At 38.5% G+C, this 21,405-nt stretch overlaps 1 protein-coding gene across 2 annotated transcripts in view; it reads right to left on the bottom strand.

Annotated features, from left to right (window-relative positions):
* Window positions 1–21,038, bottom strand: part of CycE (cyclin E) — a 41,581-nt gene extending 20,543 nt beyond the window's left edge. The window contains exons 1-6 of one of the 2 annotated variants that reach the window (XM_069826029.1): window positions 20,798–21,038; window positions 5,446–5,525; window positions 3,428–3,488; window positions 2,293–2,352; window positions 2,031–2,182; window positions 1,513–1,720 (exon numbers count right to left, since the gene is read on the bottom strand). In XM_069826029.1, the coding sequence (XP_069682130.1) occupies window positions 1,513–1,720; window positions 2,031–2,182; window positions 2,293–2,352; window positions 3,428–3,488; window positions 5,446–5,459 (495 nt within the window). In that variant the 5' untranslated portion in view covers window positions 5,460–5,525; window positions 20,798–21,038. Of the gene's footprint in view, window positions 1–1,512; window positions 1,721–2,030; window positions 2,183–2,292; window positions 2,353–3,427; window positions 3,489–5,445; window positions 5,526–20,797 lie in introns of those variants that run through there. The other variant, XM_069826030.1, reaches the window with a different exon arrangement.
* Window positions 21,039–21,405: the final 367 nt, after the last annotated feature.

Here is a 21,405-nt window from a genome sequence, read left to right as displayed (position 1 = left end):
AACAGAAACCGTCACATTATTGGTGAGTATGTGTTTGATTTTATGTTTGTTTCGAAAATTTCATGCGCATTTATTATGTGTCTAAAATTCCAAGTTACTCACCCACACACTCACAATTGGGTAATAGCAGTAGGTTATGTAAAATTAGCAGTTTTAATATGTCCCAGAATTATATTTCCAAAAATGATCTATAAATTGTTTAGATCTCTGCTTAACAAAGAGTTGTTTTTTATTATTTATAATTTATGTAACTTCTCCTTGCTACATTTAGGAAGTGTACTGCTTGTCTTTGCCGCTCACTCCTTCTACTGCTTTGTCAGACAACACAACATATGTATTCAATCCTCGCGCACACCCCACAGATCAAATGTAATAGACTCCCATTGAATGGCAGAGACTCCCACCCCTACCTTTTTAATTCTCTCTAGCTTGTTCATATGTAATGTCGCAAGATGTAATGATATAGATTTCATCATGTTTCAGAATGTTCTTTCGAACAGTGTATAAATTGTTTGAAAGTTTTCTTAACATTGAGTGATGTACCCTTGTCAGTTCTAATAGACATATTTATTACATTATACAGCTACTGGAAGTGACACATGGACAGCAGAGAATAGTTCATTCTTTATGCCTACATGTCATCTGTCATTTCAATTGAAGATACTTCACTAATGACCACTTATTTTCCCCATTCTTTGTTATTCAAAATATTAGTCCACTGCTGTCGTGTAATAGCATGTCTATCATGAAAGAAGCAGGTTTGGGTTCAAATCCTGTTGGGACAAGTTAACTGGTCGAGGTTTTTTTCAGGGTTTTCTCCTCAACCCTTACTTCCTTACAAATGGCTTTTAAGGAGCCCACAGGTTTATTGCCGCCCTCACATAAGCCCGCCATCGGTCCCTATCCTATGCAAGATTAATCCAGTCCCTATCATCATATTCCACTTCCCTCAAATCCATTTTAATATTATACTCCCATCTACATCTCGATTACCCAAAGGTCTTTTTCCCTCCAGCCTTCCAACTAACACTCTATTTGCATATCTGGATTTGCCTATACGTGCTACATGCTCAATCTATTAAGAGCAAATACTGGGCAACTTTCGGCAATTGTTCCTGGAGTTATTTCGCTGACATTATCATCTTAATTTCATTCAGATGCTAGATAACCATCGCAGTTGATAAAGCGTCGTAAAATAATCCAATTAAAAACCAAAAATGTTATGGGTCAAACAAGCAGCAGTGTGTATGCAAAAAACTTTCCGACACAGAAGCGCAAATTGCAAATACCTACAGCATGACTCATGATCATTTCTCTAACAATACCATGTGGCACAGCAACCAGGGAAGTGAGGAGAGAGTTTTGATTTGATACACAACTGAAGAAGGAAGACGACAAACAGACAAAAAGTTACGAAGATACCTCTCAATTCATCTGTTACCTCTGGTTAGCCTATTATAATCACACGCCTTATATAGAATTATCTTTATACTAGTCACTAATTACACGCACTTCTATAAGCCAGTCAAGGAGAATAGCCCTCATACGTGGCTGTAGTCCAGGGTGTTTCATAAACATATCTTCATCCCGTTCTTGAGTGGAAATTTCATCTTTATGGCACATGAGTTCCCAGACTTGTTCAGGATTTGCCCAGTTCAACACAGGAAGTGGAGACAACCTGTCAGTGTGTGGTGTGAGCATACACGTCATTCCTCGAAATCTGAAACAGAAGAGACGCTTGTTGAATACCACACATTTCTTAGATGCATACCATAACTGGAAATTTCTGATACAAGCCTATATGCTCACAGCACAAGATAAAAATTATAAAGATGATGGTCATGGATGACTACGACTAAGAGATAGGGAGACAGAGATGGCATGGTGTGTGAAGAAAAACAAGACGCAAGGAGAAAGAGTAGAAAGGTGAGAAAACAGAATTTAAAAAATTCTAACAAGACAAAACCAATAAATGAAATGTTTTACGAAATTGTCTTTGTTATACAAACAAACAAAATTGCATTTCTTACTGGCTCCACGTTGGACATGTAGTTGAAGGAGTTCCGTGATCAACAACATCCAGTTCTGACCCAGTCTCACTGCATGGAATGTTGTCACTCAGTGGTCCACCATCCGACAAAACATCGACCTCTTGAGCTATTTCATTTGCCATAATCCAACTCTGAAACACAATGTTTTGCAAGTCACAACTTACAGACTTAACAACACTTGTTACTAGTATTTTTCATTAGGGGAAAATACTGAAAGAATATTTTTAAGACTGAAACTAACCTCATCCGAAAAAGAAGGCTGCACATACACATCCCGTGCTGGTGGATTGTTTTCTGTATCCTGTGGAGATCAATTTGATTAGAAAATTAATATCCATTTAATTTGTAACTTATATTTTATTCACAATATCATACGATAATTATCGTAAATAATTATATTCTTCTCAATAAAAAAAAATATATATATATATATATATATATATATATATATATATATATATATATATATTTTGAAATGGAAAATAAAGAGAAAAACAAAAAACAAAACTACTTGATAAATTCGAAGTTATTGCGTTTATAGACTGAGACCTATCAAAACAAAGAATCGTGAATAATAGGATGCTTATGAAGTGAACTTTTTATTGCCATTATTTAGAATTCATATGAGAAAATTATATTTATATCAATCAATCTTCTTAAAATATCCAGCTGTTTGCTGACAACATAAAGTCCAATATACTATATTCAGTATTTGTTTTTCATGAGAAATGAGGGTATTTTGATCAGTGTTCATTATAGATGTCTATTGCTAGTAGCCAGAGTTGGGGTGTAGTCAATATATACTGCAGAGCTGTGTCTTCTGCAACTGATACTGATGATTTTAATTTACTACTTTTATGGTTTATGGATGGACAGTATAGAAGAATGTGTTCCAAATCTTCATCATGATTATTACACAACAGACAAGTAGGATTATCAGAAAGGTGAAATCGGTGTAGGTACAATTGTGTGACAATGTGACCTGTTCTGGCTCTTGTTAAAAATGTTTGAACATGTCTGGGGAAGTTTTTGTACATTTCCAGGTCATCTGAGAAGTTGACTTCAACTGTCTGGTACTTATGCTTGATCTTCGATCCAACGTTTTAAACAGACTACAAGTCTGATATTCAACTCAGGAAAACAGAATCAAATCAACGTTCTGAACAGACTATAACAGTCTGATATTCAATTAAGGAAAACAGAATCAAATCCTAACACTATTGCAAAGCTACTGAAAGATTTCCACAAGATGCATTACCAGTACTAGTTTAATAGAGTTATTCCTGGGTGTCAAAAATCCACGTACATAGGGGCTTACATCTCACTTTAAAATACATACAAATGCAAATGGGTGTGGAGAAAATATAGTCATTTACCTCATCTTCTGATGAAGTCCTCTTCCTTTTCAGTAACGTTGGGCGGGTAGGCTGATGTCCACTGTAATAAAAAGAATTTTATGCAGACACTGTCAACAGAAGACTTCAAATGAATCATTTCCCATCTTCGACACTCCTCTTTATGACCAAGTGCTCTTACACTTAATTCTGCCATAGCTGGTCTCAAGTGCAGATGAGAAAAGAGGAGGAAAAGAGCATTATCTTGATAAGAAATTGTGGACTCAGTCAACCCAGCTGAAAGTACCCAGTAATGGTTTGAGTACAGGTGAAGACCACAGCAACAGCAAAGGCAGTTACATTCTTCCACATGACTTCAGGATGACAACCTCAACAACAGACTTGTCATTTATGTCCAGGACACAATCCAATTACAGAATTGCTACAGAAGAATAGCTGAACTGAAATACTGTTGACAACTAAGCAATGTGCTAGAGATAAATAATTAGATATAGTGAATAATTTCGAGGGAAAAATTGTTCCGGAGCCGGGTATCGAACCCGGGACCTTTGGTTTAACGTACCAACGCTCTACCACTGAGCTACTCGGGAACTCTAACCGACACCGATCCAATTTTTCCCTCTATATCCACAGACCTCAAAGTGGGCTGACAACCGTCAAGCAACTAACTTCGAGTGCACACTAACTCCGTGTGAGTCACAATTTAAGTCACACGGAGTTAGTGTGCACTCGAAGTTGGTTGCTTGACGGTTGTCAGCCCACTTTGAGGTCTGTGGATATAGAGGGAAAAATTGGATCGGTGTCGGTTAGAGTTCCCGAGTAGCTCAGTGGTAGAGCGTTGGTACGTTAAACCAAAGGTCCCGGGTTCAATACCCGGCTCCGGAACAATTTTTCCCTCGAAATTATTCAAATCAACTTTACAGGGAGTTGTACCTGAAATCTTGATTTGCAATTAGATATAGTGACAAGAATGAATTACCGATAGCCACATGGAACATTACAAATCTTACATATGTACAAAGAGATAGAATTAAAAAAGAACTGAAATAAGTATTGACGTGACTGTACTAACAGAAACTAAGAAAGAGCTGAAGGAAACTAACGACCTTCGCAAATATATTACAGTATGTTTTATTCAGAAGTTGAGTAACAACAATGTGCTTCATCTGGACTATCCATCACGATAAATAGAAGAGGGAGAAGCAAAATTCATAGTTATCATTTGATTAATGGTAGAATTATAAATCTAAGAATTAAAACTTCCCGAGGCTATATAACTATAATAAGAGTATACACACTGGAAGGTCACAATGATGAAAATGAATTTTATGAAAAGTTACAGACACACTTATAATAATAATAATAATAATAATAATAATAATAATAATAATAATAATAATAATAATAATAATATTACAGTACCGGTAACAGAAGAATTTAATGCCAATGTTGGTAATAATTGGCATTTATGTTGTTACTATTTGGAACGAAAATGTAAAGTTCTTAAGATATTTTGCGGCATGTTGAATTCATGATACTGCACTGCATACCACCAATAACAAGCTGTCTGAATAACCAGAGTCTGAGAGCAGCTCAGCCAAAAGCCAAGTTGCCACACTGCAGCTTCTCTATAATCTATTAACCCTATGCAGCACAAATGTAATTTTTTTTTTTTCATATCATGAATCATAACAAAGCTTCGATCAATTTTTTTTTTCTAAAATTTTAATTCTGCATACAATTTCAAAACACAGATGACCCCTCTACATATCCTCAAGACACCTACTTAAAAACCGACATCATTTGCTTTCCCTGTAAGAAATAAAATCAATATTTTCCCAGATGCTGTTTGTTAAAGTGGAATATTTTCCACATATTATTTAGGCCTATATAAGCAGTATTTTAATTAGGTACGTTGTAGTAGTTGCAATATTACGTTCATCACTATCTATTTTTACTAGACTCGTGATTCATCTAGCATTCTATCATGCAATTACAATATAGGTAAAGGCAATACAATCTGTAAATGGATACATTACCCTTTCCGGGACATGTTGGCAGTGTTCTGAAGCAGTGGTGCAGTATCCACCAGTGAACTCGATGGCACACCACGGGTCTTCTAAAAATAAAAAAAAACATTTCTTATTAGAACAGAATTGTTAATAAATAAATAAATATCTGTGCGTGCTATGCTAGCATGTGACATCTGTATGTTCACTAGATGAACATCTCTCATGTACAGCTAATTATGTCATTTATCTTCAGATTCATAGGTACATAAAAATAACAGTACAACCTTGCCCATCTGTTACACTTTTGGATAATAGTGAATGATTGAGAATTAGTAGTGTGATGGCAGAGAAATTACTTCTTAAAAAGAACTATCTAGATTTTTGTTCATCTCAAATTCTTCTTAAAGACTCGTAAGGCTTCGAATTAAAGACTCCAGAATTAAAAAGAAACACACTACTTATGTGGCTAACGGTACGAAAAGTAAAGACCTATTTTCATCATTACTTTCTTGGATAACTTAATTCATCAATAATTTAAATGAAGACTGCAAAATAATAAATGAAATGGATATGAACCCAAACTGAATTTGAGAAACTTTCAATGTATATAAATGACATTGTGAGGAGTGAGAAAGATTCTTCTCTATAGATAACGAACAATGCTATCCAGTAACTGTGAGGCTCCTTTAAAATAGAAATTGAAGTAGGAATCCTATTTCACATGTAAAAACAGTACATAAAGAATATTGTCTTTGAGATCGTATCTGGAACACTCACAGCTCAAAACAGCCAAATGAGAAAAATTTTAACTATAATTTTTTACCAGGTTGTATGTAATATTCCATAATTAAACTGACATTTGGGGAGCAAAAACTTTAGCATTAACAAAATTAAAACTGGGACACAAAAAATTAGAAGCAGTGCAAATTAGCTTTTTGAGAGTATTTGGAATCACAAGATTAGACAATCAGAGGAATGAAAACATTCGTGACAAATAATTATAAACTTGCAATATTGTAAATGAAATTCAGACTTAGAAAAACCAGGAACATCGTGTAATCAGAATATCACTTTAACAGAATTTCACGACAGGTACTGGAATACAGATCAACAGATGATTAATGAAGCTCACTCAATGTCAAATGTGTTGCTTCGGAGTAAAGGCTCTCATATGACCAGAGGTCAACGCTGTCATTCAATACTAATGTACAGTAACCAAATAAGTAAATAGAAAGTCCTCAGATAAAGTACTCTGCCATATGCCTCCATTTGTTTGCTCTAACACTTATTTACTGTAGGATTTTGCTCTTTTACTAGTTCTGTGAATAGCCACTACAAATTTCTCTCAATTGTTGTTAATTTCAGTTGGCTTGTAATTTGCCATATACGAGTATTTTGAACATTCATTTGTACTGTAGTTGTCAAATTTAGTTAGTCTATTTGTGGTTTATTTTACAAATTCACTTGTATTGTTAATTTTAGTTTGCTTGCAATTTGCTATTTATTTCACATATGTTGTGTACCGTTAATGTTAATTTTCCTTAGCCTATGATTTGCTATTTTAAACATATTTCAACATGAAGCACATAGACGAAAAACAAAACACCATGATTGGCGTTCACATATGCAAATAATATTCATTTACCAGAACTAAACTGAACTTCAGGAAGGACTAACACAATAACTCCCGTGTTAGGTAACATCATGCCAGCACCAGGTTTCTAATTTCTTTTAATTTCTGTCTTTACAGAGTTGTTTCCGGTCTCTGATAACGAATTTGAATGATGTCATGTGCGTCAGGAATCACACCGACAGCTGAATTGCGGCGAGAGGTTAAAGACCAGTAGTGAGTGATTTCATAATCAGAGTGAACGGTGTATCACAGTAGCAATGCCCAAGAAAATCGAGCCTTTTTGGGAGGGGTACATAAAAACCCTTTCCAATGTCAAGTATAGTTACACGAAAATCATAAGAGCCTGCAAAAAACGTGGTTTCGTTATTTCCAAGAAAGACATCTTGTGTGTACCTAATATGACCGGCAAAGCTCGGATGGGATTAATTCCAGAGTGCAAAAAGCAAGCAAATCCACCCCCCCTCACAAGTCGCTGAACCCCACAAGATGATACAAATTAATTTTATTCGAGCTTTACCAATCTTATTAAGTACACAGAACATGCCTTTCTTGGAAATAACGAAACCTCGTTTATTGCAGGCTTCTTTTATTTTCACTTAACTGTACTTGGCATCGGAAAGGGTCATAATGTACCGGTACCCCTCCCAAAAAAGCTCAATTTTCTTGGGATTGTCTGCTGTGAATCGCCGTGCACTCTGACTATGCGATCGCTCACTACTGGTCTGTCACCTCGCGACACAGTTCAGCTGTCGTGTGACTCCTGACACACATGATGTCATTCAAATTTGTTATCAGAGATTGGAAACAACCCTGTATACACCACGCATTTTAATTTAACAAAGTGGAGTTCTTAAAAACACAGAATTATTAATGTGAAAAAGTAACAAAAACAAAAAATACTGTACTGGACACTTTTCTTTCCTACCTAAATTGCAAATGCTATATAGCTATTAATTTCACTTAGCTTGCAATCTCCTATTTAAACATTCATTTGTACCTATTCTATTTTATTTGTAACTACAATTTATCAATTAGTATATTATATAATTTAATTATTGTATCTTATTTATATTCCATGTCCAAGCACTACATCTGTGTAATGGTAATTAAACTACTCTACAACTTAAGTACCGGTAAGGTCATGATGTGTACTCCTATTTAAAATACTGTGGTGTAATCTGTTTAAGCCAACAGTTTTCCCACTTTTCTATGTAAATTAGAATTATTACAACACTATAAGAATTCTTACTGATACAACTGTATAACATTTTCTCACTATAATATGAAGTAGTGGTTATTTCTTCACCGTTCACTGGGGAAACTGCTACTGGTATCTGCCTTATCACATGTACATACAGCAATGTTATTTTAGTTAGGTAAACTCTAACTAATAAATGTAACTGTCCATGATAAATATATTGCAATAATCATTTCACTCAAAATTATGAAGAAAGCAATGGTGGATTATACAGAAGAGGTGTACTTTCGACTTTCTCCATTGTTGGCGATGAAATGATTTAACAACATTTCAAAGGTTAGTTCCACCTTCGTCTTCAGGTAAACACAGAGGAAAGAAACGTACTTTTCTTTCTGGAGCCTTTACAAATAGCTAAGTGAACTTAAGACAGAATGACTACGAAGAGCAGGATACTCTTCTTTTTCCGTTCACGTGAACACAAAGGTAGAATCAATCTTCCAAATGTTGTCAAATCTTTCCGTCACTCCAAATAATGTTCATTCTATAAATAGTTAAATAAAAATCGCTCAGACTTCTCAAGTTTTAACTTACATTTCTTTTACAACACAAACAACTAAGAATCTTCGAAATTACACCCATCAAAACTACCTAATACACTAACAACTAACACAACAGCACTTCGTCACGTTCGTGAGTTCTCTAAGAAATGAACTGTTAAGGCCTTCCAACAGACCTGTATATATACTCAGGCTGAGTCACCCCCTGACCAAATGAACCTACAAACGATCCAAGTCAAAGTCCATGCTGAAGACAAACACTTGGCAAATTATAGCAACATTAACTTAGGTCCCAGAAAACGAAGCTGTGCATTACAACTGAATACGGTAAGTTACTGTTATATGGGAACAAGGTATTTAGTAATAATATTCACCATTCAGCAAGGCAATGTTTCTACAGAAATTGACCAGGAATACCGGGCATAGGGCAACATACATACTGTACGTATATAGAACTCTGAATAAATTAACTCGTAATAAAAAAGGATGTTAAAAAAATACATGCATATGACTTGGTATTGAAATGTACCAAAATGCGACCAACCCCAAATACTAACATTGACAATGAGTGTGGTGGTGGTAATCACCAGCATCACTGCTACCAATCATCAACACCACTACCACCACAGCCACCAGCATAGTTCAGGTTCATGTCTTAGGGTGTTGCTCATCCAAAACCGCACTCTGGTATTGATTCTATTCTTGGTCTGTCATCACTAACTTACATACAAATGGCTTTTAGAGAACCCAGAGGTTCATTCCACCCTCACATAAGTCCGCCATCTGTCCCCATCCTGAGCAACATTAATCCAGTCCCTACCATCATATCCCACCTTCCTTAAATCCATTTTAATATTATACTAAAGACTATGGTGGTCATGTGAGGAAGCCAAGACAATGGCAGTGGTGGTAGTAGTATACGAGGAAGTAAAGACTGGTGATGGTAGTATGTGAGAAAGTGAGGGCTATGGTGATGGTGGTGGTCGTGATAGGAAGTAAAGACTATGGTGGTGATGATGTGAGGAAGTAAAGACTATGGTGTGGTGATAGGAAGTAAAGACTATGGTGGTGGTGGTTATGATATAAAGAATAGACTATGGTGTTGGTGATATGAGAAAGTAAAGACTATGGTGGTTGTGGTGGAAAGAAATGACTATGGTGGTGGTGATATGAAGAAGTAAAAGCTATGGTGGTGATGTGAGAAATTAGAGACTATGGTGTTTGTGATGGTGGTGTAAAGAAATAAAGACTAAGGTGTGGTGGTGGTGTTGTTGTTGTGAAGTAAAACTATGGTGGAGATAATGTGAGGAAGTAAAGACTGATGGAGGTGATGTGAAGAAGTAAAGATTTTAGTGGAGGTGGTGTGAGGAAATAAAGGCCATGGCAGTGATGATTTGAGGAAGTAAAGACTATGCTGGAGATGGTGGTGTGAAGTAAAGAGTACTATGATTGTGGTAGTGTGAGAAAGTAAAGACTATGGTTGTGGCGGTAGTGTGATGAAGAGTTTGGTAGTATAAGGAAGTGGAGACTATATATATAGATATATGGTACTGTAGGAAGTGAAGACTGTGGTGGTGGTGGTGTGAGTAAGCTAAGACTATAGTGGTGGTGGTGTGAGTAAGCTAAGACTATTGTGGTGGTGGTGGTATGAGTAAGCTAAGACTATAGTGGTGGTGGTATGAGTAAGCTAAGACTATAGTGGTGGTGTTATGAGTAAGCTAAGACTATAGTGGTGGTGGTATGAGTAAGCTAAGACTATAGTGGTGGTGGTATGAGTAAGCTAAGACTATAGTGGTGGTGGTATGAGTAAGCTAAGACTATAGTGGTGGTGTTATGAGTAAGCTAAGACTATAGTGGTGGTGTTATGAGTAAGCTAAGACTATAGTGGTGGTGGTATGAGTAAGCTAAGACTATAGTGGTGGTGGTATGAGTAAGCTAAGACTATAGTGGTGGTGGTATGAGTAAGCTAAGACTATAGTGGTGGTGGTATGAGTAAGCTAAGACTATAGTGGTGGTGGTATGAGTAAGCTAAGACTATAGTGGTGGTGTTATGAGTAAGCTAAGACTATAGTGGTGGTGGTATGAGTAAGCTAAGACTATAGTGGTGGTGGTATGAGTAAGCTAAGACTATAGTGGTGGTGGTATGAGTAAGCTAAGACTATAGTGGTGGTGGTATGAGTAAGCTAAGACTATAGTGGTGGTGGTATGAGTAAGCTAAGACTATAGTGGTGGTGGTGGTATGAGTAAGCTAAGACTATAGTGGTGGTGGTGTGAGTAAGCTAAGACTATAGTGGTGGTGGTGGTGGTGGTATGAGTAAGCTAAGACTATAGTGGTGTGGTATGGGTAAGCTAAGACTATAGTGGTGGTGGTGGTGAGTAAGCTAAGACTATTGTGGTGGTGGTGTGAGTAAGCTAAGACTATAGTGGTGGTGGTGTGAATAAGCTAAGACTATTGTGGTGGTGTGAGTAAGCTAAGACTATAGTGGTGGTGGAGTAAGCTAAGACTATAGTGGTGGTGGTGGTGGTGGTGGTGGTGGTGGTGGTGGTGGTGGTGGTGGTGGTGTGAGTAAGCTAAGACTATAGTGGTGGTGGTGTGAGTAAGCTAAGACTATTGTGGTGGTGGTGTGAGTAAGCTAAGACTATTGTGGTGGTGGTGTGAGTAAGCTAAGACTATAGTGGTGGTGGTGTGAATAAGCTAAGACTATTGTGGTGGTGTGAGTAAGCTAAGACTATAGTGGTGGTGGAGTAAGCTAAGACTATAGTGGTGGTGGTGGTGGTGTGAGTAAGCTAAGACTATAGTGGTGTTGGCGTGAGTAAGCTAAGACTATAGTGGTGGCGGTGTGAGTAAGCTAAGACTATAGTGGTGGTGGTGGTGGTGTGAGTAAGCTAAGACTATAGTGGTGGTGGTGTGAATAAGCTAAGACTATAGTGGTGGTGGTGGTGTGAGTAAGCTAAGACTACAGTGGTGGTGGTGGTGTGAGTAAGCTAAGACTATAGTGGTGGTGGTGGTGTGAGTAAGCTAAGACTATAGTGGTGGTGGTGTGAGTAAGCTAAGACTATAGTGGTGGTGGTGTGAGTAAGCTAAGACTATAGTGGTGGTGGTGTGAGTAAGCTAAGACTATAGTGGTGGTGATGTGAGTAAGCTAAGACTATAGTGGTGGTGGTGTGAGTAAGCTAAGACTAGTGGTGGTGGTGTGAGTAAGCTAAGACTATAGTGGTGGTGGTGTGAGTAAGCTAAGACTATAGTGGTGGTGGTGGTGGTGGTGATGGTGTGAGGAAGGAAAGACTATAATGGTGGTGGTAGTGTGAGGAATTAAAGACTCTGGCTGTAGTGGTAGTGTGAGGAATTAAAGACTCTGGCTGTAGTGGTGGTGTCAGGTACTAAAGACTATTGTGTTAGTGGTTCAGGTGTGAGAAAAATACTATGGTGATGGTAGTGGTACCGATAGTGTGAGGAAATAAAGACTATTGTGGCAGTTGTGTGAGTAAATAAAGGCTACAGTGGTGGTGGTGGTGTGAGGAAGAAAAGATTATCTATGTTAGTGATTGTCGTGTGAGGAAGCAAAGTCTATGGTGATGGTGGTGGTGGTGAGGAAGTAAAGACTATGGTGGTTATGGTAGTGGTGGTGGTGGTGGTGGTGGGATGTCAGAAAGTAAAAACTTTCATGGCAATGGTGTGAGGAAGTAAAGGCTACGGTGCTAGTAGTATAAGTAAAGACTATGATGGCGAGGATGTGCGGAAGTAGTGACTATGAAGGTGGTGTGAAAAAGTAACGACTGTGGTGGTCGTGGAGAAAGTAGTGGCTGCAGTGGTCTTGGTGTTGGCTGCACTGGTTGTAAAAGCAATGGCTGTGCTGGTGGCGAAAGCAATGGCTGCGCTGGTGGCGAAAGCAATGACCGGTTGTGGTTGAGAAATGTGTTGCAACTGTGATGATGAAGAGTGTAATGGCTGCTTTGGAAGAAGTAATGACGGCATAGGAGGAAGTCGAGACTGAGTTGGAGACAATAATGGCTAAGGGGGTGGTATTGGTGATGAAGCAACTAATTGATGCGGAGGTGGTGGAGCAAGTGATGGCTGCTGAGGTGGTGGAGCAAGTGATGGCTGCTGAGGTGGTGGAGCAAGTGATGGCTGCTGAGGTGGTGGAGCAAGTGATGGCTGCTGAGGTGGTGGAGCAAGTGATGGCTGCTGAGGTGGTGGAGCAAGTGATGGCTGTTGGTGTGGCAGAGCAAGTGATGGCTGTTGGTGTGGCAGAGCAAGTGATGGCTGTTGGTGTGGCAGAGCAAGTGATGGCTGTTGGTGTGGCAGAGCAAGTGATGGCTGTTGGTGTGGCAGAGCAAGTGATGGCTGTTGGTGTGGCAGAGCAAGTGATGGCTGTTGGTGTGGCAGAGCAAGTGATGGCTGTTGGTGTGGCAGAGCAAGTGATGGCTGTTGGTGTGGCAGAGCAAGTGATGGCTGTTGGTGTGGCAGAGCAAGTGATGGCTGTTGGTGTGGCAGAGCAAGTGATGGCTGTTGGTGTGGCAGAGCAAGTGATGGCTGTTGGTGTGGCAGAGCAAGTGATGGCTGTTGGTGTGGCAGAGCAAGTGATGGCTGTTGGTGTGGCAGAGCAAGTGATGGCTGTTGGTGTGGCAGAGCAAGTGATGGCTGTTGGTGTGGCAGAGCAAGTGATGGCTGTTGGTGTGGCAGAGCAAGTGATGTCTGTTGGTTTGGCAGAGCAAGTGATGGCTGTGGCAGATGTAGAAGTAATGGCTGTGGTGGTGAGGGAGTAATGACTGCATTTGTGGTGCGAAGTAATGTCTGCTGTGGTGGTTGAATTAATAGCTGTGGTGGTAGTTGAAGTAACGACTGTGGTAGTAGTGCAGGAAGTAATGACAGTGGTGGTAGTGAAGGAAGTAACGACAGTGGTGGTAGTGAAGGAAGTAACGACAGTGGTGGTAGTGAAGTAACGACAGTGGTGCTAGTGCAAGAAAGTAATGACAATGGTGGTAGTGCAAGGAAGTAATGGGAGTGGCGGTAATGCAGGAAACAATGGTTGTGGTGTTAGTGCAGAAAGGAGTGGTTGTGGAGGAAGTAATGGATATGGGGTAGTTTAGGAAGTAACGGCTGTGGTGGTAGTTTAGGAAGTAATGACTGTGATGGTGGAACAAGTGAAGACTGGAAGACTGTGGTGTTGGAATAAGTAATGGCTGCAGTGGTGGAGGTGTAGTAAGTAATGACTGCAGTAGTGAAGCAAATAGTGGCAGCGGTGGTGAAGCAAGTAATGGCTGCAGTGATGAACCAATTAATGGCTGCGGTGGTGAAGCAAGTAATGGCTGCGGTGGTGAAGCAAGTAATGCCTGCGGTGGTGAAGCAAGTAATGGCTGCGGTGGTGAAACAAGTAATGGCTGCGGTGGTGAAGCAAGTAATGGCTGCATTGGTGAAGCAAGTAATGGCTGGGGTGGTGAAGCAAGTAATGGCTGCGGTGGTGAAGCAAATAGTGGCAGCGGTGGTGAAGCTAGTAGTGGTTATGGTGGTGAAGCAAGTAATGGCTGCAGTGATGAACCAATTAATGGCTGCGGTGGTGAAGCAAGTAATGGCTGCGGTGGTGAAGCAAGTAATGGCTGGGGTGGTGAAGCAAGTAATGGCTGGGGTGGTGAAATGGCAGCGACAAAAGAAGAGTTATTGAGTTATCTTACGACGCTGTATCAACATCTAGGTTATTTAGCGCCTGAATAATATGAAGGTGATAATGCCGGTGAAATGAGTCCGGGGTCCAGCACCGAAAGTTACCCACCATTTGCTTGTATTGGGTTGAGGGAAAACCCCGGAAAAAACCTCAACCAGGTAACTTGCCCCGACCAGGATTCGAACCCGGGCCACCTGGTTTCGCGGCCAGACGTGCTGACAGTTACTCCACAGGTGTGGACACAAAAGAAGTAATGGTTGATGGTGAAGTAATGTCTGTGGTGGTAGTGAAATAAGTAATGGCTGTAGTGGTAGTGAAATATATATAATGGCTGTGGTGGTAGTGAAATACGTAATTGCTGTAGTGGTGAAGTTATGGCTTTGGTGTTGGTGGAGGAAGTCATAGCTGTGGTCTTGGTGGAAGTCATGGCTGTGGTAGTAAGGTAGTAATGGTTGTAGTGGTGGTGGTAAAGTAAAGGCTGTGATGAAGTAATGACTGTGATAGTGGAGGAAGTAATGGCTGCAGTGGTGGTGGAAGTAATGGCTGCAGTAGTGGAGGAAGTAACAACTGCAATGGTGGTGGAAGTAATGGCTGCAGTAATGGAGGAAGTAACAACTGCAATGGTGGTGGAAGTAATGGCTGCAGTAGTGGAGGAAGTAACAGCTGCAGTGGTAGTGGAAAAAGTAATAGCTGATGGTAGTGGACGAAGTAATGGCTAATAGTAATGGAGGGAATAATGGTTGATGGTAGTGGAAGTAATGGCTGATGGTAGTGAAGGGAATAATGGCTGTTGGTAGTGGAAGAAGTAATGGCTGATGGTAGTGGAGGGAATAAGAAATGGCTTATGGTAGTGAAGGAAGTAATGGCTTATGGTAGTGAAGAAAGTAATGGCTTATGGTAGTGAAGAAAGTAATGGCTTATGGTAGTGAAGGAAGTAATGGCTTATGGTAGTGGAGAAAGTAATGGCTTATGGTAATGGAGAAAGTAATGGCTGATGGTAGTGGAGAAAGTAAAAGCTTATGGTAGTGGAGGAAGTAATGGCTGATGATAGTGGAGGAATAATGGTTGATGATATTGGAGAAAGTAATGGCTGATGATAGTGGAGGAAGTAATGGCTGATGATAGATGATAGTGGAGGAAGTAATAATTGATAGTGAAAGTAATGACTGTGGTAGTAGAGGAAGTAATGGCTGTGGTAGTAGAGGAAGTAATGGCTGTGATAGTAGGGAAAGTAATGGCTGTGGTATTAGAGGAAGTAATGGCAGTGGTGAAAGAAGAATTTAGTGGTGGTGGAAGTAATGACACTGGTGATGGTTGCGATGGATGTGGTGGTGGTTGTGAGAGGTGTGTTCATAGTTGTGGATGTGACAGTGATGGTGGTTGTGACGGGTGTGGCAGTGTTGATGTCCATGGCAGTTGTGTTAATGAAGGCTATGGCTTGGTGATAATGTCTGTGGCGTGATAGTAATGGCGGCTGTGAAGATTGTAATAATTACAGCTGTGACAGTGGAAGGAAACTAATTTTATTTAATTTAAGATTGATTGAATAACTGGCACTTTTTAATGCAACCCAAATGTTATGCTGAACTAATATTTTATTATGCTGATAATGATGGCTAATTGTGGTTTTATGTGATTGTAACAATGGTAACCATGGATGATGGTTTCGTCTAAGTCCAAACCTCGAAGACATTGATACAGCACTGCATACTTCAAGAAATTAAACCAAACTGAACATGGATTGCACCCTTTCCCTCTTACTTCAAAATTCCAACCTTGTGCACACAAAATAAATTATTGGCACTGAAAAGTGCCTTTTCGTAAATATAATGTTGCGCATTCGACAAACGCAGACAAATCTGCTCCTTTTAGTATTTTAAGACATAATTTGGTAGGTGCAATCCGTGTTCTAAAATTTTCCCTAGCGATAATATTAAACTGTTATAAATTTCTGATCATGATGTAGTATAGTTCTCAGTATTTGTGCTCTGAAACCTCCGAGGTTTAAACTATTATTCTGCCATGTTTAGCAACGATACCAATAGAGTAATACAACTTCCAGGTGTTTTTATTATTTTTAAGTCATATTTTCTTCTATCACAATTCACATGTTACCTGCAATCACACATTTAATTTGCAATTACATCTCCAATCACAGTGGTATCTACATCTACATGGGATCCTATCCACAACTGCATTTGATATGTTGAAAGTTATTATGGGATAAGGATATTGTCTTCAATAAATACATATACCGGTAACCTATTATTAACGAGAATTCTCTCTTATTTATCCTTTGATTGAGGTTCTGGCTAATATGTACAGTAGTGGCAAAAAAAAACCAGACCGATCCTTGTAGCTGATTTCAGAGTCTTCTTCACTCCAGAGCACGATAGACTGGTAACTAAGACTTTCGTGGTTCGAATCCTGCCTGGGAAGGAAACTTTTTTTTTTGTCCCTTATTCAAATTTATTCCCAATACTTTTCGATTGCAGCGATATTTTACTACTTAATTAACTTATTACTACCAGAACATGAACTTTACCAGCAATCGAAAAGTATTGGGAATAAATCTGAATAAGGGACAAAAAAAAAAAAGTTTCCTTCCCAGGCAGGATTCGAACCACGAAAGTCTTAGTTATCAGTCTATCGTGCTCTGGAGTGAACAAGGCTCTGAAATCAGCTACAAGGGTCAGTCCGGTTTTTTTGCCACTACTGTACATCTCTATTATCAGGCAGTACATCTCATTTGACGATGTGTCAGAGGAAGAACAATTGTTTGTATGCATCTGAAGTCTGATTAGTGTAATATGTAACTAATCGGCGATGTATACAATGGAGGGGGAAAGGAACTGGCCACCCTACCCCACTATCTCCTGGCCTAGTTGCCGCATAAGTGGTCCTCCCTGGTATCACTTATGAGGTTCAGACCTATCTTTAGACAGTTGACCAAACAACAATCTCTTACTTCAATTAAGAAGATATTACAAAATAATAACATGACAGTCATATGAATAATCAATTTTATTAACTTTCGTTTGTTCCGAGGATATGTGAAGAAGTTGCCATCCAACTTCTTGTTGAGGATTTCACTGTATTTCAATTTCCTGGCTCCATAGGAAACAGAATCAATGATCTTCTGGTTTGCAGAGCAACATCTTATTCGTGATGTTATCAAGTGCAGCTTCCACAAGGGCAATCAATTTGTAGTTCTAGTTAAAAATAATTTCTCAACAAAAACAGCCAATAAAATTGCCTGAAAAATATAAGAAATTGCTACTTGTCTACTTTTGGACAAATGGGCGGCCGCATATAGGATTCAGGGGAGGTCTCTTGACCTTCCCAGTGACCTTCTCTGCTCTTTTTCGCAAAGATTACATTCTTTCACTACCTTAAGAACAGTAAAGATTTGGTTGTGATCTACCAAAGAGCAGCTAGATGCTCGTAGCATGCTGAGTGGACACAGAAACCCCACCAACAATACAAAAGCTTGTCATGAATTCTGTCAAAAAATTGTAGATAAATTTGGATTTAAGAAGAGACTGCTGCAGTTTATTTCCTAATGGATAAGGTAGTTGAGTGCAAAATATTGAATAATTATTTCATATTAAGGTTACAGAGGTTTCAAGATCTAGATTTCGTCAATCAATGACAAACGGTTTAAATATAAAAGAGGACGCCATTTTGTAAACAAAGTGAATTTATTTTAATCACCTATATAATAATAAATTTACTGAAAATGTGAGAATTTACTCTTCCTTGGAGAAAATCTTGCAAGCCTCCATGCTGATATAATCCATTCCTTGCATTATAATACCTGTATTTAATGTACCATGGAGATATATTCCAACTCTTATCTCTATCATTTACTGAAGGTCTAGAACCCAGTGTTCAACAAAGTTTTGAGATTAAAATGATTATTCGTAAAGAGGGTTTTGGGGTATGGTCATATTGGTATGCTAGAAAGCAAAATTTCACAATTTAGTTCTAATAGGGTACCATTGTAAAACAAACAATATGATATTGTTAATTATTCTGCATAAAAACTGTATCTAAAACACTATAGAAATCTGTTTGATATCTTTCATAAGGTTGGGTCATGTCAAGGGCCCTGCATGACCCTGGGATTTGCAAGAAATGTACCGCCTCCCAGGTGGATACTTGTTAAGTCAAAAAAGAAGGTAACTCTCTTCACGGAATCTTAATGCCGCAATAACATCAACTTGGATGGATGAATGAAGTGAACCTCCGAAACTCCCCTGCAGCCAAATAAAAGTTGTTTCCCGCCATAAACATACAGAATGTAGCCCAAATATTGTCTCCTTCGAAATCAATTTTTTTTCTGAATGGGGGCAAAACATGCCCAGAAAGGGAAATTAAATAGTTCGCCTTTGAGCTAGGATGTAAGTTTACATCAAAAGCAACTCAAGTAAAGTTCTTTTTTCTATCAAGAACTCCAGCAGTTTTTATCAAAACAACAATAACAGCGCTACTATATATGCAGATGGTAACACAGCGGACTGAAAAGGCAAAGAAGAGTGGAGTTAAAAACCAATTTCCAAAATATGTGAACATAAAACATAGTTAATTTAACATACTAGTTTCGTTGATACAAAAAAGGCTAGAATATGTGATACTAATTACCAGGTTCGTATACGAGATGTAAGTATATAGCCTAAATATAGCTTCACCAACAGTGCTTATCGAAAATGGTATTTATTCAACGAGTGCAGTTCAGTAATTTAGGTGTAGTTTAATACAAGCAGAGTTAAGCTCCTTATATGAAGTTAATTACATAGTTTTCAAGTCAGTGTTGTTGTGGACTTGGTACTGAACGAAAACAAAAGTTTTACGTAGGCTACACAAAACAATAAAAAAATTATGGGCATTCAGCTCTTAATAACCATTACAACAGGACAACAGTAGCAAGTTCTATAATAGAAAGTGCTTCATTCCGACTGGAGCATTGGCACCTGTTGAAGTCTATTGGAAAAAATTCCATAACAAAATGAAACTGCAAAAATGTTGCCCTAATAAAACACACCTACTTCTAATAAAAAAAGTGTCCAGACAAACACAAATCCATTGATCAAATAATAATTTGCAAGGAAGCGAACTTAATAAATAACAAAAGCATGTTCTTCACCTTGCACTTCGAATCATCATAATGTTTATAACAAAATGCAATTTTCATTTTGCTTCTGAATATGAGTCAGACATCTCTCAAGTAAGCTGTCCATACTAATATAGCTTGTGAATACAGGAACCTACGTACGAAAATAACGCAGTTTATCTGTAACAGTTAATAAGACTATACTTAAAATTACAACTTTTCCAGAGTTGTAATAGATTTTATGAGTTTCTTGTATTACTATATTCCAAAATTACTTAACGGAATGCTGAGATATACAGTAAATACATAAGTAGATAGGCCTATACATCACCTAAAAAGTCCTCAATTTTTTGTTAAAATACAAATAATACCCTATTTTTAATTAAACTGAAAACTTTTTTGACTTCCCCCTTTCTGTAAGTCAAGTATACTGATGCACAGAATCACAACACTACTAAAAAAAATGTAATTCATTATGAAATTTGACCTCTGGCATACCATTCATGCACGAAATGCAATTTTCGATTACCGGTAAATATATATCTTTTACAGCGGAAAATTAAGACCCGATTTCATACACGATGATCGGTAAATAAAATTGAAATAATAATAAATCCATTTACAATCACTTACATCACCATCAATGACCATCAAGTTATCAATTAACCGCCACATACACCAACTTCCATCCCGCCCGAATGCCTGAACAATGGTTAATGGCTTCTATTACCAAGTGAAATTTATCAAATAAAATAAATAAGTACTGTCTTTTTAAGTTCATAGAGAGGTAATTTAAGACTTCAAGCATGTAATACAACAGAGAAACAAAATAAATTAGGCATATTTTAACCTTAAAATGCAATACCAAATAGTTCCCTCCATGTGAGGATCGCGCGCGAAAATGAAGCATCGTAGACCCTCAGGCCCTGTCTACGTATTTCATCTGAATTTTTCATTGTCTCTATTTACACACCTTTATCAATCACTTTTTTACGGCACTTATTCATTAAATGCAGTCTAATCAAGAACCGAACGCCAAAACCTTACACTTTCACACTTAGTGAATGGAAGTTACACAAAACTAGAATTTACTTAAAATATGTACAATTACTCCGTTTAATCTGTATTTTCCTAACACATGAACATCAGATAGCACTTATGCGTGCACACGTTAATTTGTTATACAATAAAATCACAAATTATCAATCTACTTACAGGCTCCGGTTGTCGTTGGGCCCAAACACATCACAATACTTTCACTACTTAAAACTATATTATTTCATAGCCCTAGTTTGTAGCATTTTTCTTAGGTATGTAGAAAAAGTTTATTCACAACGCTATATTCAATAAACTTTCAATTAACCTTCCCAATAAGATAATTAACATTGGCAAAACACAAGCTAGAAAACCTCTCCTTGCTGTCTTAAGGCGACGGAGCTGTCTTTGAAACTTTTGCCAACCTTCAGATGGAAACAGAGAAAGAGTAGGGGAAAGTTATGGCAGAGAGGGGAGAGCGGGGTATTTTGAACGCTACTCGTTCTGATTGGCTGAGCAGCCACACTCCAAAGTAGACTGAAATACCAACAGCTGGCGCTCAGCTGATCGCCAGCAGTTACGTTCAAGCGCACGCGGGAAGACGTACCACTGGCCGCCAGTGGAGCGGGACTCTTGAAGCGTGGGGTTGAATTGGGGAACGTTAAGGATGCTAAAGTTGGAGGGAAAGAATAATAAACGCCCCCTCAACGCTACAAAAAGAGAAGTGATATATGACACTCTCTACTACATACATTGGCAAAATAAACTTTCTACTACGTCTACATTTA

This window comes from Periplaneta americana, chromosome 5 (genome assembly GCF_040183065.1).
Source record: "Periplaneta americana isolate PAMFEO1 chromosome 5, P.americana_PAMFEO1_priV1, whole genome shotgun sequence".
NCBI lineage: Eukaryota > Metazoa > Arthropoda > Insecta > Blattodea > Blattidae > Periplaneta > Periplaneta americana.
This window is presented reverse-complemented; position numbering and strand designations above follow the sequence as displayed.